Source organism: Pteropus medius, unplaced genomic scaffold (assembly GCF_902729225.1).
Source record: "Pteropus medius unplaced genomic scaffold, Ma_sr-lr_union100, whole genome shotgun sequence".
In the NCBI taxonomy this organism is placed as follows: domain Eukaryota; kingdom Metazoa; phylum Chordata; class Mammalia; order Chiroptera; family Pteropodidae; genus Pteropus; species Pteropus medius.
This window is the reverse complement of record NW_024348533.1, coordinates 3795566-3817629: the sequence shown is the minus strand read 5'-3', so window position 1 is coordinate 3817629 and position 22064 is coordinate 3795566. Positions and strand designations below refer to the sequence as shown.

Below are 22064 nucleotides of genomic sequence, written 5' to 3'. Positions count from 1 at the left end.
TTATGTTCTTGGCAGTTCAGGAGAACTCCAGGGCCTTCCATTAACCCTTCCTCTCAAAATAGCCCTTGCTCTGTGGGTTAGGCTAATGTTAAGATTCTGTCCCTGTTGATGACATCAATGGCAACTCTACATATAACCACCATGTGATTTCACGGTACCGCTGGCCCTGGTAGGACACATACTACACTCAAAACTTTTATTTATTTACTATTTATTTATTTAGGCGAGGCAATCCTCGGTTGACCTCACAGATTGCAAGGACCTTGTCAGTTTACAATCCCTCATTTTTTATTTTTTATACCTACAGCACCTGGTCTTCCTAGGTAGTCTCCCATCCAAATACTAACCCGACCTTGCTCAGCTTCCGAGATCAGACCAAATCGGCCTGTTCAGGGCGGCATGGCCATAGACTAAAACTTTTAAATAAAAAATTTGTACCATGCGTATGTGTTACATGTATTGAAAAAAGAAGGAGAGAAAATCCCATTTTAACAATTAAATGCATAATTATTACATTTTTAAAAAATGTTCCTTTGTGTACCATTCAAAACCTTCTCCCAAACAAACCACTTTTTTGGAAACACTGACCTAGTGCGTGCCCGTTATCTCATCTTTATCACACTGGATGTAACTGTTTAAGTGTCCACTTTCCCCACAAGACTGGGGGCGAGGAGGCGGGGGAAGAAGAGTCTGAGTCCCGCTGTCCCAAGCACCGATCCCTGTACTCCCAGGGGACCATACACTGCAAATAAAGAACTAGACGATCCCTTCGTCCCTCTCAGCTCAGGCAGTGCACAAGCCCATAAATTCTGGCTGGATGACGTTGAGCGACCATTTCGCCTTTTGTACCCTCGATTTCCTCCGCTGCAAAATGGGAACGATCGTACCCAACTCTGTGTGGGTGCGACAAGTCAGGTGATGGGTGTGAAAGTACTGTAGCACTAAATTAATTCACGCATCCATTTAACAGGCAGTGACTAAGCGCCTAGGGCCGTACAGCTCAGTTACCACAGCGGATACCCTCTTCTTGCGCAGGTGGCTTGCCTCCTGTCGCGGGACCGCGAGGGCGTCTCCCCACCTGTTCTTTCTCCCACGTAACTCCGGGTTGTGACCTTATTCAAAATGGCGCAGACAGCCTCGGGGTCTAGTGCGGCGGCGCGGACTCCGTGTGCCCTCTGACCTGCTGGCAGCGGTGGAGGGGGAGCCGGGCGCCGCCATATTAGCTGTTGTCCTGCGAGGGGAGCGGCGGCGGCGGCGGCGGCGGCGGCGGCGGAGCGAGTGGAGCGAGGGAGCGGCGCAAGCAGCAGCATGACTCGGAGGCGGAGCAGGCCGAGCGGCGGCGCGGGCCGGCGCGAGCGGGTGCGGGCCGCGGGGCCGCAGAAGCCTCAGGCGCCTGAGCCCCCGCCGCCGCCGAGCCTGGAAGCGGGAGCGGGTGCGGGGCCCCCGGAGGCGCCGGCGGAGCCCGACCGCGACGGCCCCAGGGAAGAGGACGAGCCCAAGCTGATGCCCGGCCCGCAGGTAGGAGCGAGCGAAGCGAGTCCGGTTGCTCGGGCGCTTTCACCTCCCCAGAGCGGGGTCGGGACGGGCTTGGGGATGGAGCATTTCCCCCTTCAGGGCCGGGGCAGGAGTGGAGGCTGGAACCCTCTCTCCGAAGCCGAGATTCGGGCGGTTCTGGTCTCCTGAGACCAGACTGCCTGACCCCTCCTGCCGCCTCCGGGCTGGAACATAGGCTGCACCCACACTGGGACCGGACAGTGATCCCGAGACCACAGCTCAGACCTCTGTCCTTCAGCTTCCCCGGGCCCACCTGCTCCCCCACCCACTCACCCAGGGGCCGTCTCGGGCCGCTGGGGCCTGGAAGGCTGCAGCCTCTTCTCTCTCTCCCCCGGGAGCGGCTCCACCCCTTTCCCCTCACTGCCTGCAGCCACTGCCCCCTCAGCAGCTGTGTCCCCAGCATATGTCTGGTGGGGCCTCCCTCCTTTCCCTGTCCAGCGCAGCACTTGAAGCAGACAGCCAGGCTGCTATCTAATGGGGCTCCTGCACGGAGGTGGAAACCCAGCAAAGCCTGCCCTTTCTCTCTGCTGTACCCCTGATCCACGAGGCTCCCGCCTCTTCCCTTACATCCCTGGGTTTGGCGAATCCCGGTAAGAGTGAGCAGTAGGAGGATTCACCAAAGCTTCCAGCTTGCCTCCTGGAAGAAGGTCACTTTCTTTTGAGCAAAGGAGAAAACGGGAGAGGCCCGGGTGGCATGAGCCACAGTTGCTCTGGGAGGGTTTTGGCACCTGGGGCTGGGTGGCTCGCCCTAAGCTTGCTCTGACAAAAGAGTTTTGAGTTGGTCTTTTGGCTGAGCCTGCCAAGGAAGGCAGGCTCCTGCAGGAGTCTTGGAGGGTCGGATGCGGCGCCGGATGAGACTGAGGCGTGGCGGAAGATGCGTTTGGCTCTGCAGACACTGCATCGGGCAGCAGGGGACTCTGGGAGGCTGGTGCAGCCAAGAAGGCATGGCTCTTGACAGCCTTCTAGTAGAATCTCTGGAATTGTGCATGTGAGTGGGGATGCCGTTTGGGGTACCATTCCCAGAAAGCCTTCCCTCACCTCCCCAGTTGCGTGAGGTGCCCCCTCTGTGCCCACAGCCCCCTGTGCTCCCCTCTGGTTTCATTCCCCATTCTGTGATGAAACATTCTGTTGATGTGTCTGTTCTCACACTGGACTGTGAACACAGGGGCACAGTCTTGTGTCCTCTCTCTCTGGTCCTCCACGCCTAGCCCTGAGCCTTGCTCACATCAAGTAGAAATAACTAGGTGAATGAGAGAGAGATGAATCTGTTGAGAACCTGTGCTTATTGTAACCCAGTTTATACTGGTCTCCTTTGTGTCTCATCACAGTAAGTTTTTAATTAATGAAAATGACACTACTTGTTCTCCACTTTCACCCCCACCCCCTATCCTGGGCTGAGACTGGTTCCAAAGGATTTGTTTCCACAGATTGGACCCCACTCTCACCTAGTCTGACTTCTGACCCTGAAGCTACTTCCCCTTCTAGCTTTTTTTTTCCCTTCTCTGGGATCCCTTGGGAGTGTCGTTATCCAAAAGGGGAGAATGGGGGAGGAGAGAGCCAGGGAACTGTTGTTTTCTCCCCTTCTCATTTATAGCATACAGTACTTTAGGGTCCCCTGCCACTTAGGTAGCCTGAAATATTCATGGCCAGAAAGTTTGGATTGGTGGCTCAATCATTTAGTTTTTACTTAGGATGCATCTTTCCTAAGAGCTATAAGCCTCATTAACACAGTGCGTTCCTACCATGTTCTTACCTACTCCACGGCTTGATCTGCCATTTCATTCATTTATTCATGCCAGGCACTTTCCATAACTTACTTCTAATCTTTCCCGCCACCCCTGTATTTTCAGCATTTAGCACAAATGTGATGAGTTAACTATTGGTGTCATTGTTGGTCTGCTTTGCCACATAAACTCTGAGTGTGCAGGAACCACGTCAGTCAACGTTATACCCCACACCTGGTGATTAACGTGTTTACGAATGAAGGATGTAAATACCATTACCCCATTTTTCAGATGAAGAAACAAACTCAGAACAACTAAACGTTTACCCAGTAACTCCCACTGTAGGTCTCAGTGTGCCCCCCAAGACACTTTGGTGACCTGTGGGGGATTTAACACAGCATTTTTTTTACTGTAGCCACAAAGAGGGGAAACAGATGACAAACTCTTTTGTGATCGTGCCCCAAATTTTGCTGGGGAGGGGGGTCATGGATGCCAGAACTAGGCTTCTGTGCCCTGGTGAAAAGCACCCACTGAAAGGGTCAGTCATTGCTCTGCCCACAGGGGTGCCTTTGGTGAGGCTCTCTGGCTCCCACCACCACTTACAACCCTGTTTTATGTATACAGAGTGGATAAGTAAGGTGAAACAGTGTCCCATGCTGAGCTGAAACCAGAGACAGCAAATCAGACCATTTCCCGTCCACAGACAGGTCCTAATGTCCCAATTACACATTGTTTTGTTTCTGTTTTAGTTTTGATTTGAACCAATATTTTAAATTCAAAAGGCTGCCCACAAAACTGGATTTGTGCCATCTCTTAAAACTCTAAAAGTCTGGTGCTGCTGGGCCCACATCTGTGAGGCGGTAATCTGCACTCTGAGTGGTGTCTGTTCCTTTTGCATATGAAGGAACCCTGATCTGTGCCAGGCCCTGGGCTAGCTGGGGATACAGAAGTGAATCATGAATCAGATATGGTCCCTGCCTACAAGGGGCCTATGGTCTAGAGAACACATGTATAGCAGTGGCAGTGAGGCTAGAAGACCTTGCTTCCTCTGAGTTAAGGTTCACAGGCCACTCAGTTTGGTTCCATCAATTCCCTTTTGCTCATTTGCATAACCCGTACACGGTTAAACATAGGACTTTGAGCTTAATTGGGATCCCAAAAGACGTTACTTTGGATTGTTTCAGGCCCTGAAACTACATTGATCTATTCACTTAAGAACCCAAATCCTCATCTACTTTACAAGAAGACAGTTACTGCCTTATTAGCAAAGGAGAAAAAACTTACAAAGCAGTTGAAGGAGGCAGTTGGAAATAGCGTTCAGTATTACAGACTTGGGGTGAACTCCAAGCTGAGGCTCCTCCTAGCTTTGTGACTCTGGGCATGCTCCTCCCCTCTCTAAGCCTCTTTGGCAACTTCACAAGAGAATGTGGAGCAACCCACATAGCACATAGTACCTTGATGCTCCTCACACAAGAATAGGAGTCAGAGGTTGTGTGTGGTAAGAGGTGTGCCAGATGGCCATCCAAACCCTGAGTGTTCTCACCTACCAGCTCTGCTGGCTGTCTTTAGATCTCCCTTGGACCGCTCAGCTTGTAATCCAGGTGCATGCCCAGTAAGCCCCCAGGAGACTTGCTAGAATGTAAACCAGCAGTTGGTGGGGGTTGAGCTGCCCTTCCCATCTCTGATCTCCCTACAGCATCCCCAGGGACTATGCCCAGCCTAGTTTAAAGGAACTCTAGAGACGTGGTTCCCCCATTGCTCAGAGTTAAACCTGCTCCCTCAAGGGACTGGAGTAGATGATCAGTCAATATCTTTGTTAAAACCATCTCATGTTTGACCCACTCAGCAAGCATTACAACCTCTGTTCCAGAGCCTTTATTCGGGACACACAGATAAGTGAGATAGTCCCTATACCCAGAGATCTCTCTCTTTAAATCACAATCCAGCCCATCTGGGTGCTTTCAATGAAAGTAGGAAGAAATGATACTGAGGGGGATCCTTCTGGATCTTCTTTGTAAGCCAGTAGAGATTCACTATGTAGAAATGCCAAAAGGCCTTTGAAGAGGAGGACTTACCTGCCAAGATTTTAAACTTTTAATTTTAAAACATGCCAGAGCTCTAAACTCAATACCTGATGTCAGATGGACTATTAAAGATCCCAACACCTTTACTTACTGAATCTAGAATTTGTGAGAATGGGGTTATGTTTTAATTCATTTCTGGGGTATTTATTGTGCATGGTCTTAAGTGCTCGAAAAATGACTGTTAAATTAAATGATAAAAGAAATAAGTTAGGTTTGTACCACTTTGTTCTTACTTGCCCTTTTTGCTGGGCCAGGCTGATAGTCTTTCTTTCATTTAGGCCCATTGCACACACCATGCCTAGTCTTCCTCTTATCTGACCTGGGTGTTCCTTTCTTCTGCAGGCACTAATGGACACCTGATCTGTGCCAGGCCCTGGGCTAGCTGGGGATGTAGAAATAAATCAGACATGGTCCTTGCCCAGAAGGGCTCATGGTCTAGAGAACGCATATATAGTAATGGCAGTGAGGCTAGAAGAGTATCACTTCCTCTGAGTTAAGGTTCACATCCAGATCCTAGTACCGGTCTTTGGAAGTGTTTCAGCCCCTTGGTTTGTTTTCTCACGTATAAAATGATAGTGACGCCAGGCTCACATTAGGGTTTGGCCAGTATTGCATGTCAAGCTCTGAACACAAGTGGTAGCTATGATTATAGATGCTTGGTGCTGAGGGTGCACGGATGTGATAGTCTAGAGAAGGCTTTTCAGGGTGGCTTCAAGGGTGAATTGAAGTTCCTCCAGATGACAAGGTAGGAGAAAGTGTCTAAACAAAGGAAACAGTATAGACAGAAACCTAGAGGCAAGAAGTGCCCAACTCATGGGAGAGTGGTAAGAGGTCAGGCTGGAGAGGTTAGCAGGGTTCTTGAAAACTACAGCAAGAAGTCTGGGCTTTATCCTGTAGGCAGTGAGGAACCAAGGAAAGGTTTCAAGTGGATGTGATATGCTTTGATAAATTCTCTGATCCATGGAAGGAAGTAACTCTCAGTGGGAGAGCCGCTGTGATTGCTTGATTCCACTCTTCCCTCACCTCAGCCTAGCCAATCATAAGCTCCCCTGTGCTTTGCTGGACCCTGTCCCAGACCTACAGAATTGGAGCCTATTGTTGTTCAATTGCCCCAGGTGATTCTGAGGGACTGTAGGGAACTGCCAAATTGAGGGTGCCACGAGAATGTTTGCTGAGGCCTAGGATATTCTTCAAAGAATGGAGCTTCCCAGGGGGAGGCTTTTCTATAAGCAGGAATAGAAACAGCCTTAGTTTTAAAAAAACAAAAACAATCTTTCCCTAGGTCCCCTGTTATTGCCCTATTAATGATATTCTCCAACTGTTAATCTTCCTTTGTGTATCAGAACACTAACTCATGCCTGCCTCGAGCTGCCACCTCTGCCGAATGATTGAGATGCAGTGAATCATGGGACATGGGCCTTACCCTTAAAAAGCTCACCGTTTGGTGGAGAAGTTAGATTTCAACAACTGGATACCTGTAATAAACTTACTCAGAAGATATGTAAAGAAGTGTTAGGACATTCCAGAGCAAAGCATGGTTCACTCTGCCTTCAGACTTAGGAAGGTGTAAAACCCAAACTGATCCTGAAAAGGAAGAGGCAGAAGGAACAGCACGAGTGAAGGCATGAGCGCTTTATGTGTTTGGGGAAAGGAAGGGTTAATGGTTCTTTGTGGCAGGATGCGCAGAGCAGGAAAGTACTGAGAGGCAGCATACTTATATCCTAGGAAAGGCCCCATGTGTGCACCCTTCGGTTCTGTGCCCAAGCTACAGCCCTATAGGCCATCTCCCCTTTATTCCCTACGCAAGGCTCTTAGCTCTCCAGCTCCCTTTGTGGTTCTCCTCTATTCTGAAATGAATAAATATAGGGGAACTAAGGCAGAAAGAAGGGACTTGAAACACTGAATGTTCTTTTTAGAAAGTTGTAGCCAAAGAAGGTGGACTGGGGGGTTCAAAGGGGCCTTGAAGGTCACCTGTCTAGTCTTCTGTCCTGTGCTTCAAGTAATAACTTTGGATTGGGCAAGTCTCACTTAGTAAGTTTCCCTGTCATTTTTTCCAGGACAGAAGAGGAAAGAAACTAACGGGTATTGAGCACCTACTGTGTGCCAGGCCCAGGCCAGGTACTTTACATAATTTATTTCCTTCTGTCCTCACAATTCTGTGAAGTATGATTTTATTCTGATTTCATAAATGAGGAAATTGAGGCTCAAAGAAACTGAGTAATAATCTAAGATACTGAAAATGGCAGAACTGGGATTTGAACTAACAACAGTCTGTCTCCAAAGTTCATACTCTTCCACCCATGAGATATCTGTGCTGGGGTTATACAGTAGTAGGTAATACGGTTTGCCTGAGGTTTCAGGTCAGTAAGCAGCAGCTTAGGCCTTCCTATGGCTGATGACACCCAGGAAGCAGGTTAGACAGATGAGTTAGCCTTGGAGGGGTGGAAGGCCACTGGGGTCTGAGAGACTCCCTGCTCTCTCCTTGATTAGCTTGTATAAGAGCACATTCTCCACAAACTGGCTTTACGATATGAAACAATTGTCCTGTCTCCTGGGAGGACCTGAACCAACAACCTGGGTGGGCGTTTAGGTGAAAGTTCCAGGGTACTAAGGTGCAGTTATATCAGCCCCCCTGGGAATTAACTGCAGCTCTGCTTGCCAACATTAGAATGGTCTGAAATTCTTAGCACAGATGACTTCTCGTCAGTGGCCCGGAGTGATACAGTCATGCCTTTAGCATAGCATGTCGGGAAAGGGCTGGTTCAGCTGTGTTTTCGATTCTATCCTTTGTGTAGAGCAGCTGAGATGTCAGCCAGATGGGCTTTAAGCATTTGTTCATTTATTCGGTGAATGCCTGCTCTGTGCCAGGTGGAAGCCAAGCCTAGGTTCCCAGACACACTTAAATAACAAAGGTGCATTCCCTGCCCTCAGAGAGCACCCATTTTGCTGGGGTTAGGGACAGACAGAGACTGTGCCTATGGCACAGTGTAATAGATGCAATACTAACAGAATTCATTCTATGTAGCCTGGTCCCGCAAAAGCTTTATTCCCTTTAACCAGGATCTTAGGAGTGAGGAGGAATTTGCCAAGGAGTAGAGCTGAGGTACTGCAGTTTGAAGGGGCAAGGCATATCTGAGAAACAGTTTGACTAGAGCCTGAGGTTCTCAGGTGGCAGTGGAGCACAGAGATGTCAGTTGGAGTCAAGTCATGAACGCCAGGGGCCAGAGTGCCAAGGTAGTGCGCTCAACCAGAAAGGAGCCTGGAAGTCAAAGCGAGACTGAGGTAGGAAAGAGGAACTGAAGGGAGATCATCAAACTGGCTAGGCACATGGGAGGGCACACACTGGGCTTACACTAGGCAGAGGAGCCCAGTGTCCTGATTGGTTGTTTTTCATTTATGTATTTTGTGTATTAATTATAATTGTGTATTATTTTAATTGGTGCTTCTGCCTGATTCTCTAAAACGTATATGAGACATCCTGGTAGTTTGGAAACATTGACAACCCAGTGCATGAACCTGCCTGGTTTAAGGACGTGTCCTTGAGGCAGTAACTTTGTATGATTTGATGTTTGTCCCAGCTGCTAGCACAATGATGGGCACCAAGTAGGGGCTGTGAGAATGTTTGTTGAATGAGGGAATGAATGGGTGACTGGAAGAGTGAGTGGTGATGACTGGGCTGATGAGTTTTTCCAGGCTGGGAATTCATTATTTCTCTGCTTCTGGAAGGGAATTTTTAGCTGCTACTGTTGTCCTCTGCCTGCTTTGGTGACAGGGAGGCTCTTAGAGTTGGGCGCCTTGAGAGTAGAGTGCTGTAATGGACCATTTCAGAATAGAATTTGGAAGCTGTTGCAGGGCTGCTGGTTAGATACCACATGTGTCTCGGGGGAACCCTCTACAAACATACCTGAACTCTTGGGAGTGTAAGGAATCCATGAGAGGAACGGGAGCAAGTTCAGTGCTAGAAATCACATCTAGCTTCTGAGCAGTCCTTAACAGCTATCTGGTCTGGTGATTTGGGTTATACCCTGGCAGTTCCTAAATTGTGGACAGAAAGGCTGAGGGGGAAATTTATTCATGCCCCCAAAGAACTATCCAGATATGCTGTGGGCTATATCATTGTTTATCACCATTGATTGTTGTGCACCCACTGGGTGACAGGCACCGTTAGATGCTTTATATCAGCAGTTCTCGAACTGTTTGGTCTTGGGGGCCCTTTTACATTCCTACAAAGTATTAAGGACCCAAAAGAACTAGCATTGGTTATATCTGTTGATATCTACCAAATTAAGTATTAAAGCTGAAAAAGTTTAAAAATATTTAGTTACAAATTCATTTGAGAATAACAATGTTAAACCTATCACATTAACGTAATTTTTAATGAAAAATAACTTTTTCCAAAACAAACAAAAATGAGTGAGAACAGTCTTGTTTTCATTTTTGCCAATTTTTTTTTTAATGTCTGGGATAATACAAAAAAAGCCGGATTCTTATATATGCTTCTGTATTCAGTCTGTTGTTTTGGTTGCCGTATATCAAAAAATACAGCCTCACACAGATACCTAATTGGAAAAAGGAGGAGTATTTTAATAGCCTTTCCAGATGATTCTTGATATTCTTCTTTGCAATATGGAATCTGAAACCGTGTCAGTTGTCTTTTTACTCATTTGCATTGAAATCTGTTGGTCTGTCTAGCACTTTGAGTGGATTTTTAACCATTGTATGAATCTTTAACATCATGCTTTGATCATTTAGAAAATAAGCTCACTGAGTTACACAGATCTTCCAGATATGTTCACTTTTCATTTTATAATATCAAAAGATAACATTTGTTAATATCACCACCAGTTACATCAGAAAAGTCTTTAAGTATTGGGAAGTTGTCAAGCTCCTGGTGGTAGATACAAGTTTTCCAAAATGCTAAGTTTTACTCAAAAGGTTAAATTTTATCATTGGCCACAAATAAATTGTTTTCCTTGAAGAACTGACAGGCTTTTTTTTTTTAATGTCTGTCAGTACCCAATTCCAAATAACCATAGCTTGTCGGCCATTCTTTCAAGTGAAAAGTGTGTTCCATGAAAAACATAGCTTCCTCTTTCTTTGATTTTATCTCTTTTTATCTAGGAAAAACTAAAACGCCTAACATAATACTTCTGAGACAAAGACATAAAAGTCTGGGACCTGGTCAGGTGGGGGAGCAGAGATACTGGTTTTAATGGCTGCACGTGCCAGCCTCCTTGGATGAGAATGGCGACAGTCTGGGGCTCACCTGGCTCCTTGACTGCCTTGGGGATGCGTGTGCTACAGTATGGATCCCCTGTGTGAGTAACTCCACGCTCTCCGGATATTCTGGTTTTGCTCAGAGCACGAAGCAGAATTATCTTGGAGCTTGTTTGAGCAGATCCCAACTCAAGAGAACCCCTAGAACCTTTCCTTCCTCTTCTCCCCATCTTTTGCCAAAGTCTAGACCTGTATCTGGAGAGGCTCTGAAATTTAAACTGAGATGAGAAGGAATAATTAGCTGCTGCCCAGGACTGCTGGGCTTAAGAATCAGTTCCATCCACCTTTGTGATGAAGAAAAATGGTTTAGTCGAAAGCCTGGTTTGACTTCAGGGCATAAAGGGTCACAGTTGCCAGGAATTTGGGGAATGGCAGGAGACTGCAGTTAAAGAGAACTCTGAACCAAAAGCTTGTCTCTGCCAAAGCAAAAATGTGAAGAAACAGTGATAGTACTGACTGAATGTAATATCTCCAGGGTTTGGGATTCTCACCACCCTCTGGCATTTAGAGATGAAATGTCAGAGAGAAAAGTTTCCAGGCCCCACCAGACATTGTACCCAGGTGCAGGCACCGAGACTGAGGGTTAAGACAGCTTTGGGGGTTGCCCCCAGAACTGCCTGGGCCTAGAAAGAACTCAAGTATACCAAACTCAGGACAGTGGATAAGCTAGTTGCTAGACTTATTAAGGATAGAACAACCAAGGGGCCTAGATAATAGATTGAGTGCCTACTGCATGGATCCCTTGAGCTAAGCTTTGCATCTCTAATATCATTTAATCCTCTGAGCATCCTTAAGCAATGTAGGTGGTATCATCCCCGCTTCAGTTAGGAGTTAATTAGCTTCCCAGGCCCTGTGTTTCTTCCTTTAACTGGAAAGACAGCCTGTCCTGTAAATTCACTTCCACTGATGGCTAATCTCATTTATTATGTGACTAGTTGGGCTCTAGGGAGAGTCACAGTATTTCCATGAACAGAGGCATCTCACTGTAATCTCCAAGGAATACAGCCTTCCACTCTTCCACACTTCAGATTGGAACCATTTGGGTGGAGGTCCAGTGGGGAGATGGCCTTTCTTTGTGGGAAGCAATAATTTCAGGCACTGTCTCACCAAACTGCCTGCCAACTGTATTGCCGTGGGGACACTTGACAAATCTGACTTAGCCTCTGTGTGCCCAGCTGAGCCTAGGCCCTGTGCTATACACTATGAGGGAGCCAGACAAGAATCAAAGCTGGTACTTGCCTTCTGGGAGCACACCTCATAGAAGGAAAAGAAAATGTGGGCAAATAGTGGAAGGCACCGACGCTGCAACCAAAGCACAGTGTGCTGTGTGATATGGGAAGAGACGTGCAGAGCAGCAGGAGTCTAGGAGAGCTTGGGTGAGGTTGGATTTAAACTGGGCCTTTAAGCCCTGCCTAGCTCCTATTGGTAAACGTGGGAAGGTAGGAGGTTTTAAGCAGGGGATTCCCTTTAGCAAAGGCATGAGATAGGAGAGTACAGAGAGTGTTTGGGGAACTCAAGGAATGACTTCATGGAGTTGAGGGCAAAGATTAAGATGCCTAACAAGTCACCTTAGATTCATTGTATGTGAGAGATTCTTGCATTCTTGTAAAATACAGTGACCATATTTTCTATATTTTCTACCCTAGTCCTGATTTTAAATACTGTTTTCTATCGCTCCCATCCGGTTCACACTTAGTACCATATGTTGAGCAACATATTATGGGCCTGGCACTGGAGTAGGTGCTTTGTCACACTTAATGCTCACAGATGACCCTACAAGATAGGACTTAATCCCGTTTTACAGACAAGGAGACAGAAGTAAAACTTGCTGGGCATCAGCTGGTACGCGATGGAGACCCAAAATTAATGCCAAGGCTGGCGTTTCCACTGCACTCCAGTGCCTCCCACACGTCCTCTGACACACTGATAACACATTTAACGTATAAGAATTCCGTTTGCTTTTAAAAGAAAACGGGAAAAAACCCTTCTCATGTATTGCCATATACTGTATATTATACATTTGAATTCTTGGTTGTACCTAAAAAACCATATATGCTGTACTTCACAGGCGATATAAAGAATTTAAAGAATAATTTTACTCATATAAGATTTTCATCTTATGTAATACCTTTAGAACCTAACACCCAAATGAAATGAACCTCTATTGTATTACAATTATATGTCCAGGTGTTTGCCTTAAGACTCTGGTCACCATCATTATAGGGAAAGGGATGTGAGTGTTGCCCCTCCCCCTGACCCCCCCCCCCCCAGTTACTATGGCACCTTGTAGCTATAGAAAGTTTCCTAGGTAACTTGGCAGAAAGGCCTCCTTTGCCTTGACTTCTCTGACCGTCATCCTTCTCCATTCACCTTCCACCCTTTCCATGAGAGACTCACTACCAGTGGGTTCTACTTGACTATCCTTTTGCAGTTAACACTGAGCAGCTGCCTTGCTCACTGAAGTGTTCCCTTGGCAGAGACCGTTGAGGTTTTTAGTATCTCATATGAGTTCCACATGTAAGATTTCTCTCTTTCTGATAGTCTTCCAAGGTCTTTGTACCCCCCAAATGTTTCTTATGCTCTTGGTACTACTGTTTGGTTCCTTTCTTTTCCTAGACATCAGGGACCCAGGTCAGTGTAATTGTAACATTACAGATTTAAGGATACTCTGATGCCAACTTATTGTGAGAAGGTGATTTTATTTGATAAAGATGATGGCATTAATTTTATTGATAGAATGAGGATGATACCCTTATTATTCCTCTGCTTAGGCCTGCAAACACCTTTACCTAGTAGTGGGTAAGTGTGGAAGGTATACCAGTTAACTGTTGCATGTAACAATCCACCCCAAAACTTAGTGATTTAAAACAACACCATTTATCACTTCTCACAAGTCTATGGGTTGACTGGGTTTTTCTGCTGATAGGAACCGGCTTGGTTGATCTCGGCTGGGCTCACTCATGTATCTGATCTGCCAACCAATCAGCTAGAATTAACTCCGTTTTCTCCACACATTTCTCACATCCCTCCAGCAGCTAGCCTGGTCATGCTCGTGGCATGGCAGAGGTACAAGAGCCAGCAAGCTCAGCTATGCAAGGAAGCTATAGAAATACACACTTTTCAAACTTATGACAGCAGCACATTTGCTAACATAATATGGGCCAAAGAAAATGATATGACTAAGGCCAGTATCAGACTGAGAAGGGACTACAAAGTTGCAGGATATAGGAAAGCTATTAGTTGGGGTCATTAAATGCAATCAGTCTCCCAATCAGTAGCCCTCAATGTGAAAGAAAACCTGTAGACTTATATTTCTAGGTCAGGTGTGTCCTAGAACGAAAAAGCAGTCCAAGTAAGAATTGCTGTGTACTGACTGGGACTATGCTATGGGCATGCACTGGGCTAGGCACCTTCCCTGTTTATGTGCCAAGCCTCATAACAGCTCTGCAAGGTGGGTAGGAAATCGGAGCTTGGGAGGTTAAATAACTTGCTCAAGGTCACCCAGCTAATATGTGGTCAGATAGGGATTAGAGTGCAGGTCAGTACGACCCCCAAAGCCCAGGTTCTTTTCACCACACCTTTTGCCTCTCAGAAGTACCAGGGTCTGCCTTACCTTCCCTCCAGCTCAGTTTTCAGTTGAGTTGATACCTTTTGAGTAGTAAGCCAAACCCCTCCTCCAAAGCTGCTGTGATCCCAGGAGAATGAACAGCTCTTCAGGAAGCCCACGCTCCTCCCACTCAGCATTAACTGAAGTGCTCTTTCCTCTCAGACAGGAATGGGTCTGTGAGCTACACAGACAGCCCGAGGATTGTGGCCTCTCGAGACATGTCAGAGGAGGAAGGGCCCTCTTTCTTCTCTTTAACCTTCAAGATTTGGGGACATTGGGGCATTAGGGCATTTGGGCATGAGCTTTGGAGTCAGCCTCCCTGGGGTTTAAATCCTAGTTCACTCACTCACTCACTAGCTCTGTAACCTTGGGCAACTCATTTAACTTTTAAAATCTGTTTCTTCATCTAAAAAAATGGGAATAATCACACCTAGTTTGCAGAGCTGTTACAAGGACTAAAATTATGTATATAAAGTGCCTAACCCAGTATGTGGCATATAATAAGTGACAGTATTAATATTGTTAGTATTATCTCTAAGCAGAGCCTTCCCCTCCTGGGAAACCCTGTTTCTGTCTGTTGGACAGGTTCCTCCCACCTCCAGCCAGTCTGTGCAGACCTGTTGCCTGCTGTGTCATCGGGAACGCAAAGGCTGGGAAGAAGGTCCTTCCCAGAATGGACTGGTGTTGCAGGGTGAGAAGCTGCCCCCTGACTTCATGCCAAAGCTCGTCAAGAATCTCCTAGGCGAGATGCCTCTGTGGGTCTGCCAGAGCTGCCGAAGGAGCATGGAGGAAGATGAAAGGCAGACAGGTCGAGAGCATGCAGTGGCGGTAGGTAACCACTGGGAAGGGTCCCTGAGCGCAGGAAGATGGCCTGCCCAAAGACGTCACACTGTCGAGCTGTTCCTTCCCTGTCCTCAGGTGGCTCTCCTTGGGCAGCCCCTACGCCCAGGAGCTGAGGGGCTGCTGGGCTGTACCCACACAGCATTAGCAGCTTGGGTTCACATGTAGGGGAAGAAGAGAGGCTTCAGGCAGCCCACCGACCCCTTAGGAGAGTCTGTGCACAGTGTGAGGGCCAGCTCGTAGGTGTATTGATAGATGGAAACCCTGTCCCTTCCATGTGACCGAGCTGCCTTCAGCTCTGCGGTAGCTTGAAAGCCAACCAGTGTGACGTAGAGGACAGAGGTCGATTTGAGGGTCTGCATCGTGTCTCAGAAGGCCTGCAGGAGGTTGGGAACCAACTAGTCTGCCTCTCCTGAATCACAGTGGTCACAACGTCCTTGTTTCTCATCCCCTCCAACCCCTCTTTTCCCAGAGTCAGTTCAGCTTCAGGACTCTTGATTTAAAGACCCTCCTCTCCTCTGCAGCTCTCAGGACACCCCCACAGGCCCATAGTTGACAGGCAATCGCCCCACCCCACCCCACCCCACCCCTCAGAGTGTCTCTCACCAGTGCCCACACACTTCACCTCACCTTGGCAGCACAGCCCTTCCCGGCTGGGGCCCAGGGGCCTGGAGAGGAAGCTCTCCTGGGTAAGCTTAGGCAGCACTGGGTCAGCTGTGATGCCTGCTGTTGTGTCATAGGCCTTTTTCTAACCCCTTCTCCAGATCTCCTTGTCACACACATCTTGCAAATCACAGTCTTGTGGGGGTGACTCTCATTCCTCTTCGTCCTCCTCTTCATCATCCTCGTCCTCGTCCTGCCATGGGAACTCAGGGGACTGGGATCCCAGCTCATTCCTGTCAGCACATAAGCTCTCGGGCCTCTGGAACTCCCCACACTCCAGCGGGGCCGTGCCGGGCAGCTCGCTTGGGAGTCCTCCTGCCATCCCCGGTGAGTCTCTGGACTCAGAGAGATCTGTGTCTGTAAACGTGGACATTGTGTTTTCCTAACCACTTTGCTCAAATAAACTGGAAGATCAGTTATTAAATTAAGTGGAAGTAGAGCTGTTCTGGTGGAAGCAAGGGGAAACCCCATTCTCCAGGACTCTGAAGTTACAAACTACTACCATCTTTGGCTCTGGCAGCTATTCCCACTGGATCTGGAAAGGGACCTGGTGAGTGCTGGCTGAATAGAAAGTGGAGTCTGGGAGGGCCCTTAAAGGGAGCTAGGGCTTAGCTCCTCTAACACCTGACCCTTCCATCCGCACAGAGGACCTTCCTAAGGTGGGTGTTAAAAGGGTGCACTTCCATCCACAAGAGGTTGGCAGTGCAAGCTGTCTTGACTGTTAGCCCATTTTGCAGCTGTCTGAGCCTCCTTTAGACCCTGAGATAACCCTTAGAGACTCGAAGGAGAAATCGGGAGTTACCGATGTACTGTGTAAACATGGAACTCCTGTCTACTTCTGAGTGGAGGGCTGAGCTCCTCAGAGGGATGCCGCCCCCAGAACTGTGCAAGTTGAGCAGTACCTAGTTCCAGTTGTTGTGGCGCATAAACCCCAGAGTCGTGAAAGCCTTTTCCCACTTCTCTGAACTTCGAGACCACCAGAGTCTGGCTTCCCCTGGCTGCCTCAGCCTTCTTGGCCCAGATGCAGAACCGCCTCCTGCTGTCATGCCTGCTGCTCCACTGGCTTCTGCAGCCCTGCCCTGGGCCTGAGGAATGCCTGAGCCAGCAGGCCCTAGAGCAACCCTGACAGAATGCATTTCCCCTCTTGTACCAAGGTTGAGGGGTGTGGCCTTCCTTGGGGCTGGCATTCCTGGTACCTCCTCCCTCAGGCCTGAGCTCCTCCAGCCTGTCCAGCCAAGCTGTTACCTGCAGAGAAACCCTCAGCCCAAGGTGGCACTGCTGGACATTCCCCAAAGCTCATGGGTCCACTGCTGAGAGGCTGTGCCCAGACAGGTCTCTCTGGTCACAGAAAGCAGGAGGCAGGGGCAGCGGGCCCTCAGGCCTGCTTTCCTGGAGTCTTGGCTCCTGTTCCGACACCTTATTCCCCATCTGCCCACAGGTGAGGTTTTCCCCATCTTGGAGCACCACCGGCACGCAGACCTCACTGCTCCACCCAACAGCCCCACTGGCCACCACCCCCAGCCAGCATCGCTGATCCCCTCTCACCCTGGATCCTTTGGCTCAGCGCCTCACCCGCACCTGTTGCCTAGCACCCCAGCAGCGCCTTTCCCTGCCCAGGCTTCGGAATGCCCTGTGGCTGCTGCCGCCGCCCCCCACTCCCCAGGGGCATGTCAGAGCCCCCACCTGCCCTCCACCAGCATGCCGCTCCTGAAGATGCCTCCACCTTTCTCGGGGTGCGGCCACCCCTGTAGTGGGCACTGCAGCGGACCCTGTGGTGGGCCCTGCAATGGGCCTCTGCTCCCAGCACCGAGCTCGCAGCAGCTCCCAAACACTCACAGGTAAGCCGGGGAGTGGCCTGAAGGGCAGACTGCCTGCTGACTTGGGCTTAAGAGTTTTGGAATACTTTGCAAAGGATACCTTTGGGTTGGAAATTAAAGGGTAGATTCTTTATGGGTTTTTTGTTTGTTTGTTTTTCCAATTATAAAGGAAATGTGTTTATTATTTTTTAAAAACTTGGAAAAATTTAGAAATGTGCAAAGAAAAAAAATGTCCTTATACCCTAAGGATAAATTTCTAATGCTGCAGTAGTTTTTCGTCCCAACATTTCTGTATGTAACATAATTAAGTCCCTGTTCTATATACATTTTTGTGTAGTTATTTTTTAACATTATACCATGATCATTTCCCCAGTTAAATTCTTCAAAAACTTTTCATTGGCCACATAATGTCATATTGTATAGGTCTAGCATAATTTGTCATTCCTCCATTCCTAGACATTTAGGCATTTCCAGTTTTTAATCATTATTGATAAAGCTTATAAGTATCCTTGCACCCAAATCTGTGTTTGAGTTAGGAATTATGTCTTTAGGGTCCTGAAAGTCACTCTTGGTACTGAGAAAGGTTGTATTAATATGTATTTGAAAGATAAGAGTTCTTTGGAGAAGGTAGGTATGTATTTTTATATTATAAATCAGATTTATGTTTATTCTGCATTTATATTTTTCTATCCTAAAATCCTACCCACCCCGGTATCACCACTCTTAGCAGTTTTCCCTTGGTGTCTCCCTTGCACGGCGTTGGTGGCCGAGTCTCTCCCATGCGGTGCTGGTGCTGTCTATTCGGTTTTTCATTGCCTGGTCTCACTTGGCATTGTGAGGATCTCATGTGGTCTCCTGAGCCGTGGCTTCGCAGGCTGGAGGATGCTCGCCACAGTCCACTTTGCTATTCTCCCCTTGTTGAACATTTAGTCGTTCCAGCATTTGAACATTATAAATAATGTCTAAAGGTGTTTTTGCCTAAAGCTTTTTTCATTTGGGGGTTTTTCTCCTTGGAATAGACCCCTCAGAATGAAAAAGTTCTTGGTTTAAAGCAAGGGTCTCCAACTCCTAGGTATCAGTACTGGTCCGTGGCCTGTTAGGAACCAGACCACACAGCAGGAGGTGAGCAGCTGGTGAGTGTGCAGAGTTTCATCTATATTTGCAGCTGCTCCCCAGCGCTAGCGTCACCACCCCAGCTCCACCTCAGATTGTCAGGCATTAGGTTCTCATAGGAGCGCCGGTCCCTGGTGCCAAAAAGGTTGGCGACTGCTGGTTTAAAGGATATCAGGATGTCTTTCTTTTGTTGTTGTTGTTCGTTTTGCTTTTTTGAGAAGGGTTCTTAATACACATTGAAAAGTTGCTTTCCAGAGTGCTCTCCAAAATGACATAGCACCATTATTAGGGTGCTGGTCTCCATATTCTCGGGTGCACTGGGCATTTTAATTTTGCTAATGTAGTTGATGAAAGAGTGGTCAGTTTGGATTAAGCTTCTACAAGCACCACTGGGAGTGGTTCCTGCCCCACCTATTCTACCCCGTGCCCCATGCGGGACCCGCCCTGGAGCTGAGCCTCCTCCCAGCCTCCTCCCGGCCTCTTCCCCACCCTTCCACTGGACTCCCACTGCCAAGGGACCTGGGATTCAGGCTCTGGTACTTCTGCTCCAGTTCTGGGAATTTGCAGGCCTGTCTGTTCCTCACCTGGGAAAACAGTCTATATTACGAGAAGCTGTCGTGCTTCCTGAGGTCATCAGAGCAGTACAGGGGGCAAGCATGAACTTCGCCCACAGACCTGGCTGAGTCCGACCACTCCTTGAGCAAAGCACTGAGGCACTCTGAGCCTGTCTCCTCCACTGCACAGTGGCGATAGCGACATGATTTTGCAGGCTGTGAGAGATGGTTAAAAATCTTATACTGAATACAGCACCTGGCACAAACAGGAGCACTTAGAGTCTGTGTCTCACAAGGCGCGTTTGCTTTCCGAACCGCAACGTCCCACAAAGGCAACTCCAGCCACTGGTGCAGACTCAGGCCTAGAGCTTTAGAATGAAAGGAGACTGACCCTGCTGACCTTTGGATGCTCCAAGGGAGCCATCAGCCCACTAATCTGTTCAGACACCTACTTACTGAGCACCTACTGTGTGTAAGGTGGTTATGCTCCACACTGAGACCCAAAAATAGAAGCGACATGGTCCCTGCCTTTGGAGGGCTCATGGTTGCTCTGAGACAAATGGACAAACAGACCATTGCAATAAAGTGTGGTAGATAGTAGGATAGAGTTGCGCATGGTGCCCTCAGAATCCAGGAGGATCACACAGTGGGTGTGGGCCGGGGAGGCATGGGGGACCTTTCCGGAGTTAGGCCCCTGTCCTGTGAGAGGCCCTGATGAGGCCTGACCCCTCAGCCCCTGTGAGATGGGGCTACGGAAGGCCAGTGGGACGACACGGGGCTGCTTCCCGGCTTGCATTGCATCCTGCTCCTGCCCTCTCTTACCTTTGGGCCTGTCTTTCTTCCTCATCAGCAGAGACTCTGGGTGCAAGGGACACAAGTTCCCACACAGTGGCCCGGCCTGCCCGCTGCCCCAGCCCTGCGAGGCAGACGAGGGTCTGGGCGAGGAAGAAGACAGCAGCTCGGAGCGCAGCTCCTGCACATCATCCTCCGCCCACCAGAGAGATGGCAAGTTCTGTGACTGCTGCTACTGTGAGTTCTTCGGCCACAGTGCGGTGAGTGAGCCTGCGGGCAATGAGGGCTGGGGGCCAGCCATGGGGGCCCAAGGCGCGCCCACTTGCCCCTTGCTCTAGGGACCGCGCTGGGCCCTCCCTGTGAATCCTCGCACCTGCATCTGCTCACTTGACCCTCACAGCACACTGATGAGGTAGGGGTTTAACATTTTGCTACCTTTGCTCTTTTCACGGCTTCTCTTAAGATTGACTTTTTTTCTTTAGGCAAAAGGAAAGGAAATGGCAGAGAGAAAGCTATGATTCTGATGAGTATGTGTATGTGTGTAATCACAAAGAAGTGAACGCTTGTGCGTGATGAAGGCAGAGTGGCAGCAGAGGCTCTCGGTCCCCAGGTGTGAGAGCCAGTCAAGGGACAGGCCGGGAGCACAGATGGCACCAGGAAAGAGGCTCAGAGCAGAGTACATGCTGTCTCTGGACAGGGGGAGGAAGCAGTTCAGAAGGCTCCCAAGGTGAAGAGGAAAGGGCTGCCGGCTAGGGGAGAGCAGTTGAGGACGGAAGAAATGAACATAGTTCCGTTGCTCGTCACCTTTGAGCTAGGGATTATCCTCACTTTAGAGATGACTAAATTGAGGCTCACAAGACTCAGTGACCTGCCCAAGGTCATACAGCTTCTAAGTGATGAAGCCTGGCTCTTAGGCCAGTGTGCTCCCAACACTGTCATGTGCCTCCTACCTCCCACCCCCCACCCACCACTGCCTGGGCTCCGGCCTGGCTGAGGGTGAAGCCATTTGGCCTCTGTGGCTCTGGGAGAAAAAACAGTTGTCTCGCTTCTCACCACATGTTTGGTGCTAGCGGGTGGGAGTGCCACGGGCTTCCCAGGCCCGGGGTGTAATGTCAGCACCTCCCCCTCCCCCAGCCACCCGCTGCCCCGACGAGTCGGAATTATACCGAGATCCGAGAGAAGCTCCGCTCAAGGCTGACCAGGCGGAAAGAGGAGCTGCCCATGAAGGGGGGCGCCCTGGGCGGGATCCCTGGGGAGCCCGCCGTGGACCACCGAGATGTGGATGAGCTGCTGGAATTCATCAACAGCACGGAACCCAAAGTCCCCAACAGCGCCAGGGCCGCCAAACGGGCCCGGCACAAGCTGAAAAAGAAGGTGGGTGTGGAGGGGAGCCAAGCTCTACCACCTCTTCTCCCCGAGGAGTCCTTCGCCCCAACCCCAGGACTTCTGGGTCATGACTGGTGCTGGCTGCCCAAAAGCCTTGCTGTGGCTCACTACTCTGGGAAGGTCTCAATGAGTTTGTGAGGCAACAGGGTCAGGGAGACTGGGGCTCAATGAGTGGAGGACAAACGAGTCCTGGCCTCAGAAGCCGCTTACTGGATTCCTCCAAGCCCAGGACTTACTTCAGTCAGTCAGTCATTTACTCATTCAACAAACATTTTTGCAAATACTAGGAGCCAGAGCATGTTACAGTTAAGTTCTCACCCTGGAGAAACTCGATCCAGTAGAGAGACTGACCCAAACTGGATGAGCACTTTAGTGTGTGACAGCTACTGGCATGAGGGAAGACCCCCATCCTGCCTGGGCATGCTGGAAATAACTGTACCAAGAGGCTGACTCGGGAGTTGGGTCACAGGGAGTGAATATAAATTCATGATGGAGGACCCTCCCAGCAGCACTGTAGCTTGGGCTCAGACAAGAGGCAGGACAGATGGTGGAGGTGACGGAGGGCCTTGTAGGCCCTGCGGGAGAGCTTTGACTTGATCTTGCAGCTGAGAGGAAGTCACTAGAGAGCTTTAATCGAAGAATGCACTTGGTCA

The 22064-nt window shown here is 48.9% G+C and overlaps 1 protein-coding gene across 13 annotated transcripts in view; it reads left to right on the top strand.

Moving 5' to 3' along the window:
* Nucleotides 1-1221: 1221 nt before the first annotated feature.
* Nucleotides 1222-22064, top strand: part of FAM193B (family with sequence similarity 193 member B) — a 30533-nt gene continuing 9690 nt past the window's right edge. The window contains exons 1-7 of one of the 13 annotated variants that reach the window (XM_039880116.1): nt 1375-2542; nt 7420-7480; nt 14832-15074; nt 15851-16076; nt 17188-17587; nt 20084-20285; nt 21160-21399. In XM_039880116.1, coding sequence (XP_039736050.1) covers nt 14961-15074; nt 15851-16076; nt 17188-17587; nt 20084-20285; nt 21160-21399 — 1182 coding nt within the window. In that variant the 5' untranslated portion in view covers nt 1375-2542; nt 7420-7480; nt 14832-14960. The other 12 variants (XM_039880117.1, XM_039880111.1, XM_039880110.1 and 9 more) reach the window with 12 other exon arrangements.